At 41.9% G+C, this 22,330-nt stretch overlaps 1 protein-coding gene across 1 annotated transcript in view; it reads right to left on the bottom strand.

Annotated features, from left to right (window-relative positions):
* tox (thymocyte selection-associated high mobility group box) overlaps nt 1-22,330 on the bottom strand; it is a 57,117-nt gene that overhangs the window by 21,684 nt on the left and 13,103 nt on the right. The window contains exons 2-4 of the mRNA XM_079285010.1: nt 15,699-15,764; nt 11,226-11,336; nt 3,916-4,200 (exon numbers count right to left, since the gene is read on the bottom strand). Of these exons, the coding sequence (XP_079141136.1) occupies nt 3,916-4,200; nt 11,226-11,336; nt 15,699-15,764 (462 nt within the window). The remainder of the gene's footprint in view (nt 1-3,915; nt 4,201-11,225; nt 11,337-15,698; nt 15,765-22,330) is intronic.

Genomic DNA, 22,330 nt, shown 5'->3' with positions numbered 1-22,330 from the left:
ATTCAGCCAGGGTTGAGAGCTTCATCACGAGGTTTCAGACACTTCATATTACAGGAGGTAGATTCAATATGGAGCTGGAGACAACAGACAGAACGATTCAAAGATCAAGAGTGGGAGGTGAGAGGTTTCGTTCTTAATAACATGGAAGACATCTTTATTTCAGATACTGACACACATATGTGTCACCCCACTGAACACTCCGTTTCTCTGACAGTTGAAGTAACTACAGGTCTGTGGAGGTGAGGCTTTCATTTCTGTAGTGTACGGCACACTCAGCCACATCTGAAAGTCACAGCTCAAAGCAGAATTTTCACTTTACTGTGAAATGAAGACTTAAATTATGAGGAAAATGCCGACCAGCTGCCGCCATTCAAATAACACTGCTCCAGGCAATAGCCCCCTTTACACAGTTAAAACTGAGAGGAATATGAAAGAACAGAGTTCAAATATATCAGCTGTCAGTTTAAATCTTAGGACTTGCTGAGATCCATAATTCTCTTCCAGTAAGTAAAGTCATAGTATCTCTGAACAAGACCCAAAGTGATAGTCCACCCTGAAATAAGCACAGTGTGTAGTCGCTGTTAGGGAGCAGCAGCTGCTCGGCTCCAATTCATCTCCGTTTTATTTGTGTTTTTTACAGTAATCAAAGTATGGAAACCTGCATAGAACACAGAGCATGCGTATGCATGTCAGTTTGCATCTTTGACAGTTTGAAACCATCATCCTTGAGCTGATCTTTGACCTCTGATGGTGGAGCTGTTATACTGGGCAACATCCACTGACAGTTGGTAATCTTGAAACTAGCTAGAGTAGGCAAGATTTTAAAAATAAAGATAAAACTTAGTTCATTGCTGCCAATTTTCAAATGAATGTAGCTTAGCAGCGTTAGCTCTCCAAATCACTAAATACAGCAAGAACTGACCGCCTGTCCCTTCAGACCTCCCTCCTAAGACATTCCCCTAAAACAACCATGATGAACGTAAACAAACATGGCTATTGTTAGTGCTCACAGCTGTTCAGATAAAAAGCTTGTGGATGACTCCGGTGACGAGCAACGAGTGCACGGGCACAATACACGGAGACAGGTAGACAGACAGGTAGGCAGGCAGGTAGGCAGGCAGGTAGGCAGGCAGGTAGGCAGACAGGTAGGCAGGCAGGTAGGCAGGCAGGTAGGCAGGCAGGCAGGCAGACAGGCAGGCAGACATGTAGGCAGACAGGTAGGCAGACAGGTAGGCAGACAGGTAGGCAGACATGTAGGCAGGCAGGTAGGCAGGCAGGTAGGCAGGCAGGTAGGCAGACAGGTAGGCAGACAGGTAGGCAGACAGGTAGGCAGGCAGGTAGGCAGACAGGTAGGCAGACAGGTAGGCAGGCAGGTAGGCAGGCAGGTAGGCAGGCAGGTAGGCAGACAGGTAGGCAGACAGGTAGGCAGACAGGTAGGCAGGCAGGTAGGCAGGTAGGCAGGCAGGTAGGCAGACAGGTAGGCAGGCAGGTAGGCAGGCAGGTAGGCAGGCAGGTAGGCAGGCAGGCAGGCAGACAGGTAGGCAGACAGGTAGGCAGACAGGTAGGCAGACAGGTAGGCAGACAGGTAGGCAGACAGGTAGGCAGGCAGGTAGGCAGACAGGTAGACAGACAGGTAGGTAGACAGGTAGGCAGACAGGTAGGCAGACAGGTAGGTAGACAGGTAGACAGGTAGGCAGACAGGTAGGCAGACAGGTAGACAGACAGGTAGGCAGACAGGTAGACAGGTACATAGGTAGACAGACAGGTAGACAGACAGGTAGGTAGATAGGTAGACAGACAGGTAGGCAGACAGGTAGACAGGTACATATGTAGACAGACAGGTAGGTAGTTTGTCCAATCATTGCATTCCTTCCAAATGCAATGATTGGACAAACTTATTACGGTCATGCGACAGCCACAGATACAGATACTGAGTGTTTTTCTTTTTTCTGTCTAAGCATTTGATTTATTGATTGCTGTCGGGACTGAACGAGAATTTCAGCAGAAATATCAAAAATGTTTTTGGAGATTACCAACCCTGCTTTTTAAGTGTGAGAAAGGGTGTTAATAGAAAAACAAGACACTTAGTCAAGTTTCCAAGGAGAAATACATAAAACATGACAGCCATAAAGGACCAATGGTAAACCCATGAAGGAGTACTGCATCTGAAATGACAGCAGCCAAATATACTTCACCCTCTCCTGGTCTCCTGTGCCCTTGATTCATTTCTCTCCTGCGTTTATTTCCTTTCTTGAATTTGAGAGAAGCAATCTCTGTCCTCTAACGGCACAGAAACTGTATTCCTGGTCTGTTTTATGTGCAATAGTATCTTGTTGCTATTGAAATGTTTTACTCTTCATTGTATTTGTAAATGTTTTTCAGGATGTATTTCTTTGCATTAAGTGCTGTAAATCTTGTAAATTGCCTCTGAATTTGAAAGGTGATTTGCACATTAACTTGCTTTTCCCACTGAATCACTTTTACTGCTCCTGCTCAGCAAAACATGAAGCAATATTTATCTTCGAGAACATCACCATAAGGCAGCTCATTTATTTAAGTTTTAAATCAATGAACGTGTAAAACGTATATCTATTTCAAATGTGTGCTCAGATGCACAGACTCTGCTGGAGTCTGAAAACAAACTGTCTATCTTTCATTGTTATCATTCATTTAAAGCCAGAATGATGCACTGTGCAGAGTAAGTGTGAAGTGGAAACTTCAAACCTCCAGTGGGAGATATATGAAATATACTCCATGTATTGAGGCATGTTCTACGTGGGATGTATAAATGACTGTTTTGCGAAAACGTGGGTACAAATTGTCGTGTTATGTTCTTTAAGCCGCCGGCTTGAGACTCGCTTTAGCGTTTTGCTTCTCTCGCTCCGGCCCTCATGTTGTTTTGCGGTACATGCATACTAAGCATTACGGTAAGAGTACTGACTTCAAAATAAAAGCAACCTTCCTGTGACCCTGAAAAGCAACTCTACACTCATTGAATAAGTCAATCAGTCAATTATATTAACAAATACATTTAAAAAAATACATGCATTAATATATATATATATATATGAATAAGGCAATATACATATTAGATAATACATAAAATAAAAATGGTGTGAATAATTAGTCAAGAAGTCAAGTCACAATCTGATATCATATCACAGTACATCAACTCAGATGATCATACGCATCAGTGTTACATAAAACAGATATATCGCGGCATGATCTCAACATATCGAGACATTATTTCTAAGCCACATTGCCTAGCCCTACTCCAGTGCACATGCTGCCCAGTAACAGCCTTTATCCACAGGAGCAAGACTGATAGACAACACTTTATGTCTCTGTTGTAGAAATGTAAGAACAGAAGGAGGATCTGGTCTGCGCTGCCTTTGTCAATGTTGAAACTAGAATAAAGTTTGCCATCTTGGTTGAACACAGCAGCGTGTTGTTGTTTCATAAATAGGGGCGCAACTCAACTTGTTCTCAACAACGTGATTAGTTGATGCCTTTATTCGCGATGCTAAAGCTCAGAAAAATCTGCCTTGCTCTGAAACATAAAAAAAACAATATGTTGTATTTTCATTACGTAATATCCGCAATTTGTGTGAAACTGCGAATTAATCACATGAAAAAAACGCCCCCGGTGTGTAAAGGCTTTAGGAATGGACTTTCAGAAAGGTAGCAGTCAGCAGTCAAACTTTAAAATGAACAATATTTGCATATTCAAATGTTCTGGGTTGTTTTTTGTGGCGCTTAACTCTCTTTAAGCCTAAAACCAAGGTGTAATCAGAAAGTACTATTATAAACACATATGTGGGTGAACAGGGCCTTTGAGCTGCAGTTGCCCTCACTTATGTAGTGGGTTAGCAGATAAATAATTATGAATACGTGCGATCATGTATGAGCACTCACCACGGACAGTGTGCTGGTCATTGGGCCGCCATCCGGACTGAAGGTGCGGCCATCTTGGTTCAACATAGCAGCCCTGTCTTGGTTGCCGGGCATACCGGGCAGATCCATGCCCTGCAGCTGGTAGGGGTGGTGTGGAGCGGAGCTGGAAGGGTTGTCCAGAGGGTGGTACGGTCCAGAGCGGGAATCATGGGGGAGGTGGGGGGGCAGCATGTGGTCTGGCAGGGTGGGGGGAGTGATGGGAGGGATGTTGAAGTCCTCATCGCCTAAAGCGCCCACTGAGTAGGACTGAAGCGAGACAGGAGAAAGAGAGAGAGAGAGACAATGCAATTAAAGGCACCTGGAAAGGTAAACTTTTTGAATGTCGTCTTCACTGATTGGACAAAGTCAGGTTTAGGAGAAACATGGTAGAGGTGGGAGGATGGGCGATGTCGCCTTCGGCGGGACTACATACGGGACTAAAAGAGACCAAAGTGTGATGAAACATCACTGTCAGAGATAATAGATGGAAGAGATGCCCATCACCCCCCCACAACACTGAATCTAGTCTGTGTTGTGTCATGATGTCATTCTTCCTCAGCCCAGAGCTCCTGTCAACAACTAATTATCACTGATGATATTCCCAAAATCATTCAGCAGCAGAACAACACAGTTGTTTATGTGTACAAGCCTCCTTTAACTGAGAGAATACACACAGTGTGTAAAAATATATATATCAGTGCTAATCTGACGCGCAAAAAGAAAACCAGCGGCAGAGCCTGATATGATAATGAATTATTCTGAGAGCGAAGACAAATGAAGAGGGAAATGGAGTGAGAGAATCACGCAGAAGAAGAAGAAGAGTGAGCGGGTGAGCGAGAGAGAGAGAGAGAAGCCCTCTCATACTAATCTGACAGAGGAGATCTTTTATGGAGACTGACAGCCTTTTCTGCTTGGCTAGCCACACCAGTCTCTCCCTCTCCTTCTCTTTGGCTCTTCATCTCTCGCCATCCCTTCTCCTCCAGCCCTCTTTTGCCCTCTCGCTCTTCTCCGCTCATCCTCAATTTCTCTTTCCTCTCTCTCTCTCTCTCTCTCTCTCTCTCTCTCTCTCTCTCTCTCTCTCTCTCTCTCTCTCTCTCTCTCTCTCTCTCTCTCTCTCTAACCCAATATGCAGTGTAGAGTTATGAGTTGCGTGACTTGTGAGCTGAGTGATGAGTTAGGACCAGAGCATGTGATGTGTGTGCTCACTGTGTTAGTCTGGTCCTTCAATATAAAGTGTAGGAAACAGAAAATATGGGAAATGATCACACCTTGCACTCCATCCACTAAAAAATGCCTCCCATTATCTCCCTTTGCATTGTTGATTCCCAAGGATCCATTTCTAACCTAAATGTTTCCCTCCTTCAGTGCTTTTAAAAGCCACAACGGGAAGGAGACCGAGAGTGTCGGTACACTTGGAACGGTGGAATGCATCTGATGTGTCAGCAGCCCGCTCAACACATCTCACTTTAGTGCTGATCCTTCAACCAGCAGCCACATTTGCCTTCACATGCTCTTAATTTGAAGGAACAGTCCGTGGTTATACTTGTCTGTTCAATGTGACTTTTGTGATCGGATGTATTTGGTAATCAAAGGTGCTGCAGATGAGCACTGGATGAACGAGGTAGTCGTAGCCGTTTTAGAGCTTTTAGATTTTTGCAACCAGTGAGCGGATCTTACCATATTTGGACTGCAGAGGAGTGTCATAGAGTATACAGCTCTTGCAGCGTTAGCAAGCTGTCAATCACTGTGTAGCCTCGCCCTAAAGCATACCCTGTTTACTGAGGTAATAAATCAAGAGAGAAGTAGAGTCATTTTCTCATAGACTTCTATTCAACCAGAGGAGTCGCCCCCTGATGGCCAGTAGAGAGAATGCAGCTTTAAGACATGAAGCTTTGGCTTCACTTTTCAGAAGCGGTGGTTGCCGCCTGTAAATTCTTCACAATAGAAGTGTAGACTGGTCCGTGAGGTAACTTTACTGTCAGCTCACACATCGTTTTTTGTACTTATTTGACAGATGACAGTGTAGAAATGGGAAAGCGAGAGAGAGCAGTATGACATGCAACAAAGGTCCCAGAGCTGAAAGAGAAGCAGCGATGTTGCGTTTGTACTGCATGTACTGTTAACCCCTCTGCTACCAAGGCTCCCACACCGCAGTCTGACATGAAGTGATGTTTCAGGTGTCACCAACATATGTTATGATGATACTGCTGCCGCGCATTTTGAAGACTGCAAATGCAATTATTTCGGGCAACGTTGTGTGTGGAGCTGCCGACATACACAGTAGATGTACAGATAGATGGAACTTTATTCATCCCAAAGAGAAATTGCACTTTTGAGATTTCTTTCAGTGTAGGGACGCTGGAGATGGCTTGAAGCAGGTACAGCATGTGATTCTATGTCAATGTAGTTAAATCTCTGCTTGCATTCTGATATGCATCAGTTCATCGATACACTGTAGTATATTTTGAGCTGCTGTAACTGGAGCACAACATGTACAGAACATTAATCTGCGACTGAAAGTAGTCCCAAACAAAATCAGCAATGTTCAGCTGTTTCAGGAAATAACTGAGACTTTTTTTTTTCATCCAAAATAAAAAAGCCATTTTTAATCAATGGGATTGTGGCTGAGTTTTTTCAAAATAAGAAAAATAAAGAATAACACCACTCTGATCTTTTAAGTCGATATAATCCTACAACGAATCACGATTAAAAATAACTTAATAATGTATTAAAGGGACAGTTCAGCCATTAAGTTGATTAAAGAAATGACTGGTGCAGCAGAGGCTCAGGTATCACAGATAGTCCCTGATATGGATCAAGCTCTAAAAACATTGAATACGACACTTCCCATAATGCAACACAAAAGCATCTTTTGTATTCTCCGTGACTACTAAATTGACTGACATGTGGATTGGGTGGCGTAATTAAAGGGACATCTAACAGACATCAGGACATGTAACTGTAGCTTCTAAGTTAGGAATGCAGTCTGCATTTTCCCTGTTGTCCTCTTCATTACATTACATTACAGTCATTTAGCAGACGCTTTTATCCAAAGCGACTTACAATTCAGATTCTATCACCGTAGGCACAGCTACGGGAGCAATTTTGGGATTAAGTGCCTTGCTCAAGGACACATCGACATGCGACTAGCGCCCAAGTAGTTCCAAGTAGTTCTCCTGCAACTAGAACCAGCCTGTGTATAGTGCTACACAGCCTCCCTCCACATACTGTATGCAAACTGGAGGTCACTTCAACCACCACCACCATCACCATCAGGGTCCTGAGGATGCTTTTGATTCAGTAGATCATCAGTAAAGTTCTAATGTCTTAAACATGTCTGAATCTTATAAGCTACTGAATACTTCCTTGTGAAATTGAAACACTACTAAAATCTTTATGTTGTAATGTAAGTACTGCTGAAATTACAGCACTGTAATATTTTACTGTAAAAACCATCAATCTGAATTGATGTAGTCTGTATTCCTGTCTGCTCAACTCCAAGTACAACTCAACTCAACTCCAGTCCAGTCCAAAAACATCTGGCTGCTCAAATTAGCTTTTTCCAATTCAGATCCTAAAATTCAAGATGTGCAATCTGGGATTTTCCATCAAGATAAGCAATCGATCAGTTGCTTACAGACCGTTTTCAATGGAATTGCATTGGGAAGGTTTATATTTACAACGGTGAAGTGCTCTATAAGACTCAAACCTTTAGGGCCATTGTTTGCTCCCATGTTTATGTGCTATGCAACTATGATCTGATCACTAAAGGCACATGTATGTAGTGCAGATCCCAATATCACTGTGTCACATATCACTGCAGGTCAGGGTTAAATGGAGCCGTATATTTCTTTGCATTCTTGTTAAGTCATATTCTACGATCACAAATGTAGTTTTAACTTTCTCCTGCTTCATGTGTTTCCAACAATATGCTGACTACACCGTGTTTATCTGGTCCTCACACAACAAGTCCTACAGTGTTTCTCAGACACAGTGTCCTGTTGGAGCTCAGCGCTCTGCATAAATTACTCTCTGTCTGTTGTCAGCCTCCCTCTCCCCCCTCGTCTGCTCCCTCTATCATTTCTTCAAGTTCTGAATAAATTATCTCTCTCTCTCTCCCCCCTCTCTCTCTCCTCCTCCTCTCTCTCCTGCCCCCCCTCTCTCTCCTCCTCTCTCCCCCCTCTCTCTCTCTCCTCCTTTCTCTCCTGCCCCCCCCTCTCTCTCTCTCTCTCTCCCCCCTCTCTCTCTCTCCTGCCCCCCCCTCTCTCTCTCCCCCTCTCTCGTTCTCTCTCTCCCCCCCCCTCTCTCGTTCTCCCCCCCCTCTCTCTCTCATTCATGTCAGTACAATAGCCTGTTCCCTGAGCTCTGGGAGCTTCTACAGAGACTAATGTAGTCAGGATTAAAGTCCTTTCACACATGTGTTCACATTACACACTTCTCACAACTCCATGTTCATGACTGTTTCATACAATATGAAAAAACACATAATGTCTGTTGGACATGAGTAACGTGTGACCATCAACATGAGTTTCTATAGAATGGTGATCTAATGTCTCTAGGAGGGGCATTAATAGTCATTAAACTAGATTGGATTAGAATTGTCTTAAATGTAAATGTATTTTAACTTCTGCATTTTCAGGGACTATTTATATACAAAATGTGCATATCAATCTCTAAATATGAACTTATCAGGATAGCTGGTATATTTAAACGCTCTGCACAAATTCATATTTTGTTTTAAATGCATCTTTAAAAATAGAGATTTGAGAAATCTGGGCCAATTTGCTGCAAACTGCTGTATCCTCTTTTATTTGTGTGTTATATTGTGTCACATACAGTCGTTGTGGATCTGATGATTTGAATATCATCTTGAAGAGTAACGTGTGTGTACTTAAACAGCTGCAATGATTACCCAAGTCTTCCCTGTCTCTTCACCATTATGGTCCCTCTTCTGGGAAACAGGAGATTCATTCTGTGGAGTTTCTGGCGGTCCCTGTGGACTAAAGTGGGAGTGTTTCCAAACACCAGCGTCCCTTTAGAAACCTCTCATTTTACTGCAGCAGGTGAATGACAGGTCGAAGGCTGCAGAGAAGCCAGATGTGAGCCCGTCCTCTGCTGGGAACCCTGCTGGTGTCTGAGCTGAAGGAGTTTCTGATGAATCCGCTAATCCTTTCATGTTTGAACGCAATTGGACCCGATGAGTATTAAGAATAACTATAGAGAAATAGCCCATATTCTCGCTGATTGTCTCAGAATTACATTGAGACTGCATCACAACCAGTTAATAAGCTCCTCATAGTCAACTTTGAATACATTCTAAATGCTGATTAGCCTAACAGACAGACAGACACACTCACACAGAAGGTACAGTGTGAGTTTGATGAATGATGATTTTCTTATTGTTTGTTCGCTCAGTAACGTGAAAAGAAAGTGTAAGATACATGTGTGAGTGTATGCTGCGTGTGGGTGAGAGCTGGGGGGGATTTCCTCCAACCATTTTGGTGGCCCCACTCACACAGTGGATAATAATCCATGGATATGTCGGGGGCCATGTTTAAGGAACATAAATACCATTTTACTGTTATAGGCATCACAATGCACATATATGAGAGCTGAGGATGTAATGATTGCACAGCACATATTTCATGTGAAGCATAACTGATTTGTGCTGCTCATACCAGGTCAAATGTGCCCGACACAAATCACAGTTCGGCTCTGTAGAAACTTCATGGCACAACCACAAAACCAGACGAGTAAAATGGCTCTTTTGCAAAAGCCACAAACCTTTTTGAGACGTTCACGTCGTGGTCATGGAACTGACTTGTAAAGCCAAAGTTATACTATCGCGGGGGTGATGTAAATTTTCTCGTCAGAGGGTGTTAACGTAGGTTCTGTGCAGTTGAACGCGTACTGAAAATGTGCAGACTACAGATACTCCACTCGAGGAACTGTTCAGTCATTATCAAACTAGTTATATAAACGTCAGCTTGTCCCACCGACAGGAGAGCAAAGTAACACCACATCAACACACACAGGGTCTAAACCGCATGCCGATAGTACATTTGGGGCATTTACAACTCCACTTCTGCTAATTATACGGCGCATAATCTGGACGCAAAGTAAGGCAAAAGAGACTTATTTAGTCTCCTTATTAATAACAGGTGTGTTTAGGGCGTAAGATGAATTTAAGAGGGTCATCTCTCATTCCTTTAAGAAGCCTGCAGCGTTTTAAAAATATTGGTTAAGAAAGGCTAAACGCAAACAAATCTGGATTGAAGCAGAATATTGCGTGAGATAAAAACATTGTGGATTTTGAAAATGATTGAATCAATCTTTTTTCATTAAATTCGGACTTTTGGACTTCACAACTATTATGGATTATTGCAAGTCAGAATCAATCCTGCGTTGCCACAACAGGGTTTAGCGTAGCTTGATCTTTATCTACAACTGTGCAGAAGTTCTGTGTTCAACCGTTGGCTCTCCCGCTTGCTGCACACGCGTGTGTTAACAGAGTGGTCGAGCAGCAATCTAACAGCACCATAAGTTACATTTATAAAACCTTTTCCCCCCTTTTATTAGGTTGATGATGTCATAAAATATGACGACAGTCATACAAAACCCTCAATAGAAGTTTTGGATGTAAACAAGGACATGTCTAAACTGCTGCCACAGATATGTTCCTTACCTGTGCAGCAGGTGGTGCAGGTCACACTACAACTGCATAAATACTAGGGGTGTAACGGTTCACAAAACTCACGGTTGGGTTCGGTACGATACAGTGGAGCCACGGTTCGGTACGGTTCGGTACAGTAGAAAACTATAAATGCCAGAGAAATGTACTTGATTTTAAAATATATTTATTCATTACAACTAACATCATGAAGTTATTCTTTGACTTTGAACAATGATGGAACTATACCTGAGTGACCCATCTTCTGGGGTGTCTTCTTAGCAACACATACGCATAAAACACAAAAACTGCTCCTTAATGGTATTGTTACTTACATCTTGCAAAAGAGATTTTTAATCTCAATGGGACTACCTGGTTAAATAAAGGTTTTTTTTAAAAAAAGATTTTTTTAATTTTTTTAATTTCTATTCAAACGTATTCGGTTCGTCATGCGTACCGAACCGTGAGCCTCGTACCGAACGGTTCAATACGAATACGCGTACCGTTACACCCCTAATAAATACATAAACACTGTTGCTGTATTTACCACAGTTGTTTGGCCATTTAAACTCCGTGTTTGTGTGTGAGTTTCAGTGTTATAAAAGTGTGTGTGTGCGTTTACCCAGGGCAGGCGATGTGAGTCGGCCATGTGTGTGTCCCTCCTCCAGTGCTGGGAGGGCTGGTTGGGTGGCGTCACCTTGCTGAGAGGGTGAGGGGGCTGTGGCACACGGAACTGTGGGAAGAACAGAGACAAACAACAGTTCAAATGGATGCAGGGGCCAGGGAAGGGTCAAAGGTCAAATGAAAAGGTCACTGAGCGCAGCAAGGACAGAGCGAGAGAGATTCTACACACACACACACACACACACACACACACACACACACACACACACACGGGTCAAAATGATATTTTATCTTTATTGTTGGGCGATATTGCTTTTACTTAAAGACCAACTAACTGAACGGAGTTAAGAGAGCGAGTCGGAGAGCTATTTAGAGAAGGAGCGAGATAAGAGGGAGAGGCTGTAAATAAATTGCTTGTTCATTCCCTCCGCAGCTCATCCCTGATAAGAGAAGGTTACATGGAGCACTGTACAGCTGCAATGAAGGAAGAAAGACAAACAGAACACCGGGAGACCAGAACAACACTGGCACAACAGGCTCGTTAGTTCATATTTTACTTTAGTGTCGTTCACTCTTTTCTTTTTGAACGTATTAATATCCATACAGCCTCCCACTACAACCACAAGCAGTGATCAGCTCTGTTAAGCTGAGCAGGCTCAATATTGATTGAAGGAAATGTTCAATATTTGGGAAATACGCTTATTCGCTTTTGTGCCGGGAATCACATGAATAGATCAATACTACTCTCATATCTGCCCATTACATATGAACCTGGAGCCAGTTGCTGGTTAGCTTAGCTTAGCATAAAGACTGGTAACAGGGTTGTGTTTCAGGCATCCAGCGGAGGCTCCAGGAAGTCACTGCAGCAGGCCAACAAACGGTCCAGCTCGTCACTCCCTATAACATGCACGATGCTTGTTTTGCATTGTTCTTTGTACGGATGAAACAAATATATTTAGTTTGTATATTAGTGACTAAATAAGACAATTGGCCTCATGCAGCAACGTTCTCTTAAATTTCTCTTAACTTTCTGTAACGATAAGTCAACTCCAGATGCACCAAACGTTCTGAACCATCCAAATCGGCTGCTAAACACTACACAAGGGCAGGTGTTGAGCCGTGTGCAAATACTGATACTGAGAGATGGCAGCAAAAACAAGAGAGGCTGGAAAAGAAGAACTGCAGCGGTAAACATGTGAGTGTCACTGGTGGACAAATCAAAAAGCATCGAAGAGCAGTTTGTAAGGCTTTTTGTAGTCTTAGTGAGTTCAACGGTAGTATCTCTTTAATAATCCAATCATTAGAATTACTGTAAAAATACAATACATTTGATCATATGATATTGATGCATTTTTTTTTTTCATGTCCCTCAAATTTTAAACTCGTTTCCTTGCATTGGACAAACAATTTGTGGACTTTGAAAAACAAGATGCTTTTTTCTTATTATGTAAAAGTGCCCTCATGAAGAGCTTCTTACCGAAGAGAAGACATACAAATAAGAACACACGAGTGAATCCAAGGCTTCAGTGGGTACTAACAGGATCCTGCATGAGGCCGAGCGTTTCATCGAGCCGCTCTCTTTGTGCTTCAGGGTGAGATCAGTAACATCACACACTGCTGCCCCATTAACAATTCAAAAGAAATGACAAGAGTGAAGGGTCACACTGGACTCAAATTGGTCACATTCATCACAACAACCTCTGACTTTATGGAAGCCATGGTACTTCTATAACACAGCCATGAATTCTTATTCCTCACACTGCTCCCGGTCTTCTTATGGCACAGCAATATAAATAAAACATCAAAACATGAATAATGCATCTCTGATGGTCTTTCTTATTAATATGGGCTTTGCTGGGCGGTGAGGTAATTCTGCACGAACAAACACATCTCTAGAGGTTTCCACAGTGAAAGCAGTTACACCCACAGCCGTATAAAACACTCTGTTTGCTGCATAGCGCTGTTCCGGGACCGTTGCTTAGGAATCTAAAAACAGCTGATCTTTAATACCTTGGTCATCGCGCTGAGGTGACGTAACGCGACAGCTGTACATACACCATAAACCTTGATCGCTCACTCAATGCAATGGACGCAATGTTCTCTGGTGGAAATTTCCACCCGTGTATCCATTCTCTCATATAAAATATATATATATATATATATAAATATATAATGTGTAACTGAATAGCCCGGTTTTATGAGTTTGGGCCCTAAACAGTGGAAGAGAAGAGACTCTTTCTGTGAACTTTGCTGTCGTTTACATTTAAGAGACAGAATTAAAGCTGGAGTGTGTCTCGCTGATTCCATGTTTGAGCTGATCAGGGATCAGATAATCATTTCAGTGTAACTTTAGCTATGTGAACATGGAGACAGAGGAGACAGACCGTAGATCAGAGGGTGAGTGGACTATTCCACAGACCGACATAGTTACACTCTGAGAGGACTCGGAGGAGAGACGATGCATTTACACGTTTTCAACATCTGGCTGGAATGTGTCTCAGATTTCAATCCGTCTTGAGAGCTTCTTGGATGCATTTTACTGAGCTTTGTTCACAGACTCATGAGCATCATTTCGGACTGACAGGATTAGGGTTCAGAACACAATAAAAAGAATAAGTAATGATACAAAAACACCATATAGTTATGAATAATAAAGTTGTTTATCAAATCCAGATCTTCTTTTTGTCAAACCTTTATCAAAAAGAAACAGTTCAAGAAACTAAAACTAAAAGTATAAGTGAAAAGATTCCATTATTGTATAATTCTGCACTTGATTATTGGTTTTAAGGCAAATAATGGTAAATTTCATGTAAACATATTAACAGTTTTATAAAACAAACTTATTCGAATTCAAACATCCCAAATTGCTTCTCATAAGAAACGTCTGCGGCACTCAATAACCCCACACAGTGCTCCAGTCTGTGTGCAGTCAGTGGACTGCTTTGTGGGCCTCAGGTCGAGAGCAGTAAGTGATATTGATTTGTGGAACAGGATGGGAGGAAAAGTTGGTTTGACGCAACTGGAAATAAGTGAAGACTGAAATAGCTAAAGGTGAGCTCAAAGACACAGCGGGTCATGAAGACAGCATCAATAAACATCGTCTGTAAAATAATATCATTAATGCACTGAGCTGTAACTTAATCTCAACATGGCCATAATGCCAGCGTGTTTTCTCTCCCGTCTACTAATATTCTGCCGGCGGCTTTCAAAGACATGCTCTCTCTTTTTTTTTAAATTGCCAAAATGACATCATTCATCATAGACAGAAACTGTATTGTCGTTTATTCAAATTTCCAATGGTCCATGAACACATCATGTGAGACGAATGCTTCCATCAGGAAGAATAACCAAATCTAAAGCTTAAAATAGTGCTAGTTCATCAAAATCACTGTATTCGACATGTCTCATTTACATTTGAGCCAGAAATAAAGCGTTCTGTGCTCCTCCGCGTATCTGGGAAGCCATGATTGACTTGGCTGAGACCAACAGTCACGTGACAAAAACTCTGAAATGTCTGAACTGCTGAACACAGAGCAGGGAGGAGAAGACAAGGGAGGCTGAAGAAATGTAAATAGTTCCATATGTAGAGCACGTGGAGCCTCCATTTTGTTTCCGATATTTGTAACACCAAAAAATGTTGTTTGTACAAGATCCATTTTTTTCCTAATTCCTAAAAATCAGCAAAGAAATTCAACTTGCAGTTCTTCCTTTTTTATGATTTATGGTATTATACCTGTGTTCTATTGCACAAAATAAATGTTGGAGTTCTCTCTACTTCTAGCCATCATTGGTCCGTTCCTATAGAGGTAAATTACTTTTATACTGCAGTGAAAAACGAGGCCACAGAGAGTCAAATATGACAGGAGCAAGAGAAACGGGGTTCAGAGGGCTGTTTAAGAAGGACTCTTCATCAGAACTCGGGCCTGTGATCGCTGAATGACGATAGAAAGAAGTGCATTGAGGCCTCAGAGATCACATTGTATCACTGGTTGTATTTCAGTGTCCTGGAATAATTAATAGCTCAATCCTAACAGGTATTGGAAAACCCCCTAACCCCCAATAGACTCACCCTGCAGGGACTAAACAGCAACACATCCATTCAGAAATATCTTCCTTTAACCATATCAGCAAAGGGACAATATTAAAGTCATTTCCTTATAAAACCAAGCAAGTGTGAAAAATGGATTTGACATGCGTGATGACTGCTTGATAATTAAATGAATATTCACTTAATTGCACACCTGGCATACATTTGTTTTAGTTTGCAAATGATTGTTAGACTTTTGACAAAGTGTTATAACAAGATACAGCACTTTCCCAGGCAATTAGTTCCCTTCAGAAAATCACTCAGTGCAATTACAAACGAGGAGAAAAGACCGGCTTCTTAGGACACACTGTGTGTCTCTCACACGCACACACACACACACACACACACACACACACACACACACACACACACATAAACACAAACCTGATTGGTTGAGGCATAGTCAAGGCCTTGCTCTGGCATACCCAGGAACATGTTGTCCCCGTCCAGCTGGAGAGAACAAAAAAACACAAGAGCAACAATGTCAACAAACTAGAATGAAACACAGCGAGCAGACAAGCAGCCAGCAAGGAGACAATAAGTGGAGATGGAGGTAACAGAGTACGGTGTGCCATCTCCTTCAGACGGTGAAAAGCCTGCTTGTGGCGGCTGGTAAAGCTCTCGTCCCTGTTTTCCAGTGAAGATCAGTCTTGTGCACGGATATATTGAAGATATCCATAATCTATAGACGCTCAGATGTCAGGATAAACACGTGCTTGTAGCCACGCATTGGTGTGTTTTTTCCCCTTTCACACTTTTGAGTAGGACAAGTTTTGATAGGGGACCATTAATAAATGAGACCCCCCCCCCCAAAAACAAAAGAAACAGGATAATGACATCACTGACATCAGAGAGAGAAGCTCGCAGCCTCACCTCGTCCACATGGGATGACAGGCAACCAAATAACTCTCGACCCTTCACAGTGGCCGATCAATACACCGTCTAATGTAGAAATCCAGTAAACTACCAATTTATATCTGTCTACAAAATGTATTGCATGCGGAAAATGTAAGCAGGTTTTGAGTGTGCAGTGGGAAAGTGCCCTATCAAGAGTACTACAATGACATCCATCAGTGTATGTGTCAATCATTTAGCTGTCTCGTATCCTGTCAGCATGAACTGTATATTTGACATGGCACACAATGAATCCTATTAGCATGCTGTATGGGCTGTTATTTCCTCATTTCTCATCTCTTATCTGCCCTACTCTTCCTCCCGTGGGCTCCCTCTCCTCCTTCATCCACTAGCTTGTATTTGTCCTACACTACAGACAGCAGTGCATGTCAGAGGAACCCACGAGACAGCTACTGATATCACCACCCCATATTCACTTTAGGTGACTAAAAGCAGTCAGTGTTGTGTCCTTCTGATATGATAAAGCTTCATTTTTGTCCACTGTTACATTACTGTGTACTGCAGTGCTCGGCAGTAAGGGTTGCTTGTTTCTTGGCCTTTGGTTGCCGCCATCATCATCATCAATAAAGCTTTTATTCTCTTACGATAGATTTTCATTATTAAGCTGATGTATAACTGCATAGTATCTTAATTTCACAAAATATTAGGTGCCTGTGGACAGAGATTACGTTGTTTGGCAACTTGTGAAATAGTTCAAATTAGCCCTGGTTGTGCCTATTTTCCAGCTAGTCTCAGGGATGTTAGGCGTTGCTTTGTAGAAATGTAAGAGCTTGCGTAAGATCGATGGGCAACTGGGCCGTTAGCAGGATGTCCCCACGTGACTTCACCATAACTAAGCTAAAGGCGGACTAGTGTTCTAGTGAGGATGTTTTTATTTAGCCACTTGTTAGCTTTTTTAAGACACTTGAAAGTTACAAAATTCACCCAAAGGATTTTCACCAACGTATTTTATATCATAATATAAAACGTTAAAATCTCTTCAGCTGGTTTTAACCACAGAACTCATTTCAGACATCAAACTAAAAACACAGTTAAAAAACCCATTGACTTAAGACAAGGGAACAGGAAGTGCAAAAACACCAGCAAAACAACAACCATATTCAAATGATTCATGGGTACATACTCATTGTCTTGGTTGACAGAAGAACGTTTGAACAGGTGGGTGGAAGCAAAGTGCACACACACACACACACACACACACAAATACAAACACAGGTGGAAAGACAGGTGGAACTGCCCTATCCGTTCGCCAGCTGTTGGGTACTATGCAAATGAGGTATAGGTTTACAGAGTCAACAGAAAGCTAACACGGTGTTGTGACAGACATAACACACACACATATAGTGTGGTTTATGGAATTATCAGTTATGAATGCTTTACATACACATATCAGATAATCAGAGCAGCAACAGGAATGGTGGAGCCGAGGATAAGAGTTGCTTCTCTCTGTCTCTATGGCTGATCTTCAGTCTTCCTCTTATGGGAGCCATTCAAGTTTTTCTGACCAATCAGAGGAGAGGAAGAGAAGAGCAGACATGCTGACCTGACCTCACAGTCAAAGTGGCTTCTTCCATTTACCTTTTGACAAGACCTGATATCCCACATGGAACACACACACACACACACACACACTGGCACAGACAAACAGACGCACACAATAAGCAATGTAACGATGTCACAAAACCTTTCAGAAAGAATAAGACACCATAATCAAATCTAATAATAATACAATAACTATCAAGTATAGAAAGGCAGTGTGTAACATGTGTTCTCAACTGAAAGAGGATCTTTGAACATCTCTCTCGTGGCTTCTCATTATAAATGTATTGAACTAGCTCTGCCACCTAATATTTTCAGTGAATCGAAGCCCGTCTTTGATACTATTTTTGGTCTCCATTTTACATTCTGTGATCACTGCTCCTGCTGCTCCACGTTACATTTTTCATTCAACAGCTGAAGTCCTCAGCGAGCTGAGCGGCATCGTGTGCAGCATGAAATCACACCGTGGCTGCTCATGGCCAGATGGAAAAATGCCAGTTACTGCCCGACTTCTTTATTAAAACAATGTGAGCCGGCGCCTCTGGAATTCTGGGACCTGTAATATGAAACCGCACTTGCCGTTACCACGGTAACCATCGTATCAACCGGGACTGAAATCTTCAGCAATAAAACTACAACCACTGGCAACAATTTTGAGAAATTAGTGATTCAATCAGTAATAAGTCGTAGTTAGTTCTAAAGGTTAGTAACTAAAGGTTAGTGTGGATCCCTGCTAACAGACAGAAGTGTCACATGTCTATTAGGTCCCCTGCTTGAACTAGTTCCACCCGAATACCTGATGCACCTCATCGCGACCAATCGTCAGGTTAAGCGGTGCCTTCATACCTGCCCCCTCATGTGCTGCATGCTGCTATGTAACAGCACCCCCACACCAGCACAGCCAGTGTGACCACCTGCCCAGACCCTTATCTAGACCACCATGACCTGCTTCAGTACACGCTCAAATGTCAGCCTGCTGTTGATGCCCCAAGACTGTAGATGATAGATCAAGTCCAGCTGAGGTTTCATTCTCAGCATCAGCAACAAGCAACGGTCACACACAAGCTTCTTTTTGAGAACCACTTAGACATTGACACATCTGGCCAAATACGCAGGTCTCCTGAAAAACTACATCGTCAACAACGTTGCGAGGGGAAGAATATCTTTTTTGACGTATCACAAATATGTTTCTAATCATAATCAGTATAAGTCGTGTCTGGAGGAGGTTGGTGTTGATGGGCGGGTTGAGCAAACACAGGACTTTCACCTCTGAGATCGTTGTTCATGTCCCGTGTGACACAAAACCCTAAAGAGGGACAGAGGACAGAGAAAACCCATAAGGGGGAAAGAGTGATGGTTTTCAGTGTGAGAGGCAGAGTGGTACCCAGCATGCTCTCCATCAGTCTCTTGGTGGACAGACAGACACAGAGACTCTGTGGACAGATCTCAGAGGCCGTTCGTGGCGAAAGCTTCATGTTCAAAACTCGACTGTCGTGTTGCAGTTGGGAGGAAATTTCCCAGTTTCAACTAGTAATGCACCGCTACTTACTCAAATAGCTGGATCGGGTATTGCTGACAACTAGGCCGATCGATACAATTTAGCTCTATATTTAAATACTTTATACATTATATACTGGAATTCAAATTCCTGATACATTTTTTACCAATTAGTTGTTGCATTAACACGGTTTTAAGTCACTTGCACACAGTGAGGCATGCAGCTTATTATCATTATTATCATAACTCACATTCTTGAGCTGTGGGAGAGTATAGTAGAGTTTTTCACTATTTTCAGACATTTCAAAACAACTAATCGACAAATCAAGAAAATAATTGGCGGATTAATCGATGCTCAAAATAATCGTTCGATGCAGCCCTGGTCCAGTCACAAAGTGTGTCTTGCCACAGCGCTCTTGGATCCATCGGTGTCGAAATGAGTAGAACACAGAAAAATTATTCAACTTGAGCATTGTATGTATCATTATAATTGAATTTTCCCTACACTTTGGCAGTAGAGATTTCTTTTAATCCAATTTACACACTCACAGATGTTGTTCTGTTGTTAAATAGTAAAACAAAAAAGCTACAGCAGTCTGTACTCTACATACAGTATAATGCACACACTATTACAAAGAAACAATCCCCCAATCATGAACATGGGTAACGCGATGGCCTGTCTTATGTCCTGTGATCTTCTTCGGCTGGCATTTGTTCAACAGATGAGGTACTTTGTGTAAAAAATGTCTTTGTAATATTTAATGTTTTACAACCATGTAAAGCTGCCATAACGTCCATCACAGAGTCATAAGATCGAGTCACAGATGGTGCTGAGGCATCGTAGACACGCAAGTTCATTTTCCACTTTAAAAATAAATCAGGGTTCAGTAGGTCACAGCTGTGGCAGCACCTCAGTCTGAGGTCATCCCTATGTTGGGCTCGTCCTTGAAAAGGTTCTCAAACAGACATGTATCGAGGTTTTTAAGATACAACTATTAGAGCTGCAATGATCACCGGGTTGATGAATGAATCAGAAGGTGTCAGCTTCTCTGACAAGGTGTGCCGCTTTTCTTTGTCATGTACGACAGTAGAGTGGATATTTGTTTCAACATTTCATTGACTCAATGATAAATTGATTATTTGAATGAAAAAGGAAGCAGATTTGATCGTTGGAAATGATCGTTAGTTCCAGAAAACATAGAATCCAGAGTATTGCTGCTTCTAGGTAGCTAGGTTAAATTACCCCCCCCCCCCCCCACCACTCTCTCTCTCTCTCTCTCTCTTCATGCCTCTGTCTCTCACTCTCTCATCTCTGCTGCTTGTGTGTGTGTGCGTGCGTGCGTGTTTGTGTGGGTAAAGCAATGGTTTGAATAACAAGCAGCCAGCTAAGTGGGTCAGGGTCGGAGGAAGGGGGGAGAGAGACTATTAGGATGACAGACAAGGACAAAGGAAAAGGGAGAAATACAGTGTATGCGGGGGAAAAAGGGAGCAGCATGAGGAGGAGAAAGAAGGAGAGGTTTGAAGAAATGTAATGGATAAGATAAGGAGATGGAGAAAGGTGTGAGGAGAGAGAGAGAGAGAGAGAGAGAGAGAGAGCGAGAGAGAGAGAGAGAGATGTAAATTAGATGAGTAGGATTCTATGCACTTTCCTCCAGACCTAAAATTCAGCTAATATCCTTGTTGGAGCTATTTATTTGATATTGTAGTTTGTTATGTCATTTATAAGTAGTATTGTTTAATTATTGTAGATGTTTCATATATTAAGATTATTTTTCTCTTTAATAGTAATTAGTTTAGTTATATTATTTTTTGGGTAATTACTGTGGGCACCTGTTGCTATTTAAACGAGGAGAAAGATAGGACCAGCATGCACCGGGGTGGGCGTATAGTTTTTACCAGCTACACAGCAGCATTGCACTGCACAGGACAGGAGAGACAGCACGACAGAAGTTTGTTTGCTTGTTTTATTTGCTTTATTTAATAAATACAGAAAAATGGAATCCTGCTTGGACATTTTACTCTCTTCTGGCTGCGTAAGGATACCGACCACGGTGCATCAGTGGCGTTTGATTATTATTTGTTTAAGTTTGATTTAGCCGACAAATGGCCACTACAATCCTGTTTAAGCTAATTGGAGGTATTCATTCAGCTTTTTTTAAGTAATAATACACACAGTAAAGTAAATTAGTATTCAATCAGAAAATCAGTTTCACAAGTCGAGGCAATTTTTTCATGCACTGGTCAAAAACATGTCTTCTTGTGTGAAGAAAACATCCCAAATACACATTCAGATGTTTATTTGACTACTTTGTTTGTTTGCGTCTGTAGATTCATCCTAAAGTCACCAAAGGATACCATCGATGATGCTTTACTTGCATATTTAAATGTAACATTTCCCAAAACTTAATGATGGTCTTTCTGTAACTTTTACAGAGAGGTTTGTTCATATATCATTCATAGCCTCATTTATGTGAATTCATAAAATCATGGCGACAATTATTATTTTTATTCCCTCTATAAAAACCTTTGCCTCTAATATTCCAACAAAATCAAACAAGAATTGTATGTATGTATGCATTTAATTAGAGAATGGCTCATTTGCATAATTGAACATTGATTGAAACTTGTAATAAAAAAAGAATCATCTTAATGTAATAATCAACTGGGGAAGTTTCATGGTGATATCTATTCGGTACATTTTTTACCCTTTTGACCCGGGCTGAGAACTTATCTGACCTCACTGTTTTTAAAGCGATATGCCATAAATAATAATCTCATTTAACTTCAACTTTAGACAGAATAAAGCGTTCTTTACAGATGTTTGTCAGACAGTTAAAATCAGGTTGCAATGCTATCTTTGTGTAAATGTGTCAAAAAGAGCCTTTTTATCACTCGTGGGTTTGGGTGGCGTGTGAAACTATCTGCACTGAATGGATTTCAGTTGACTCTAAACTCCATCAGGGGACATAAATCAAGTCTACAGTGAGAGATGGCTGGAGAGCGAGAGAGGGACACTAATGGGTGACTGTGTGTGTGTGTGTGTGTGTGTGTGTGTGTGTGTGTGT

Source organism: Melanostigma gelatinosum (assembly GCF_949748355.1).
Source record: "Melanostigma gelatinosum genome assembly, chromosome: 15".
NCBI lineage: Eukaryota > Metazoa > Chordata > Actinopteri > Perciformes > Zoarcidae > Melanostigma > Melanostigma gelatinosum.
Note: the sequence above shows the minus strand (reverse complement) of the source record. Positions and strands in the feature narration are given on the sequence as shown.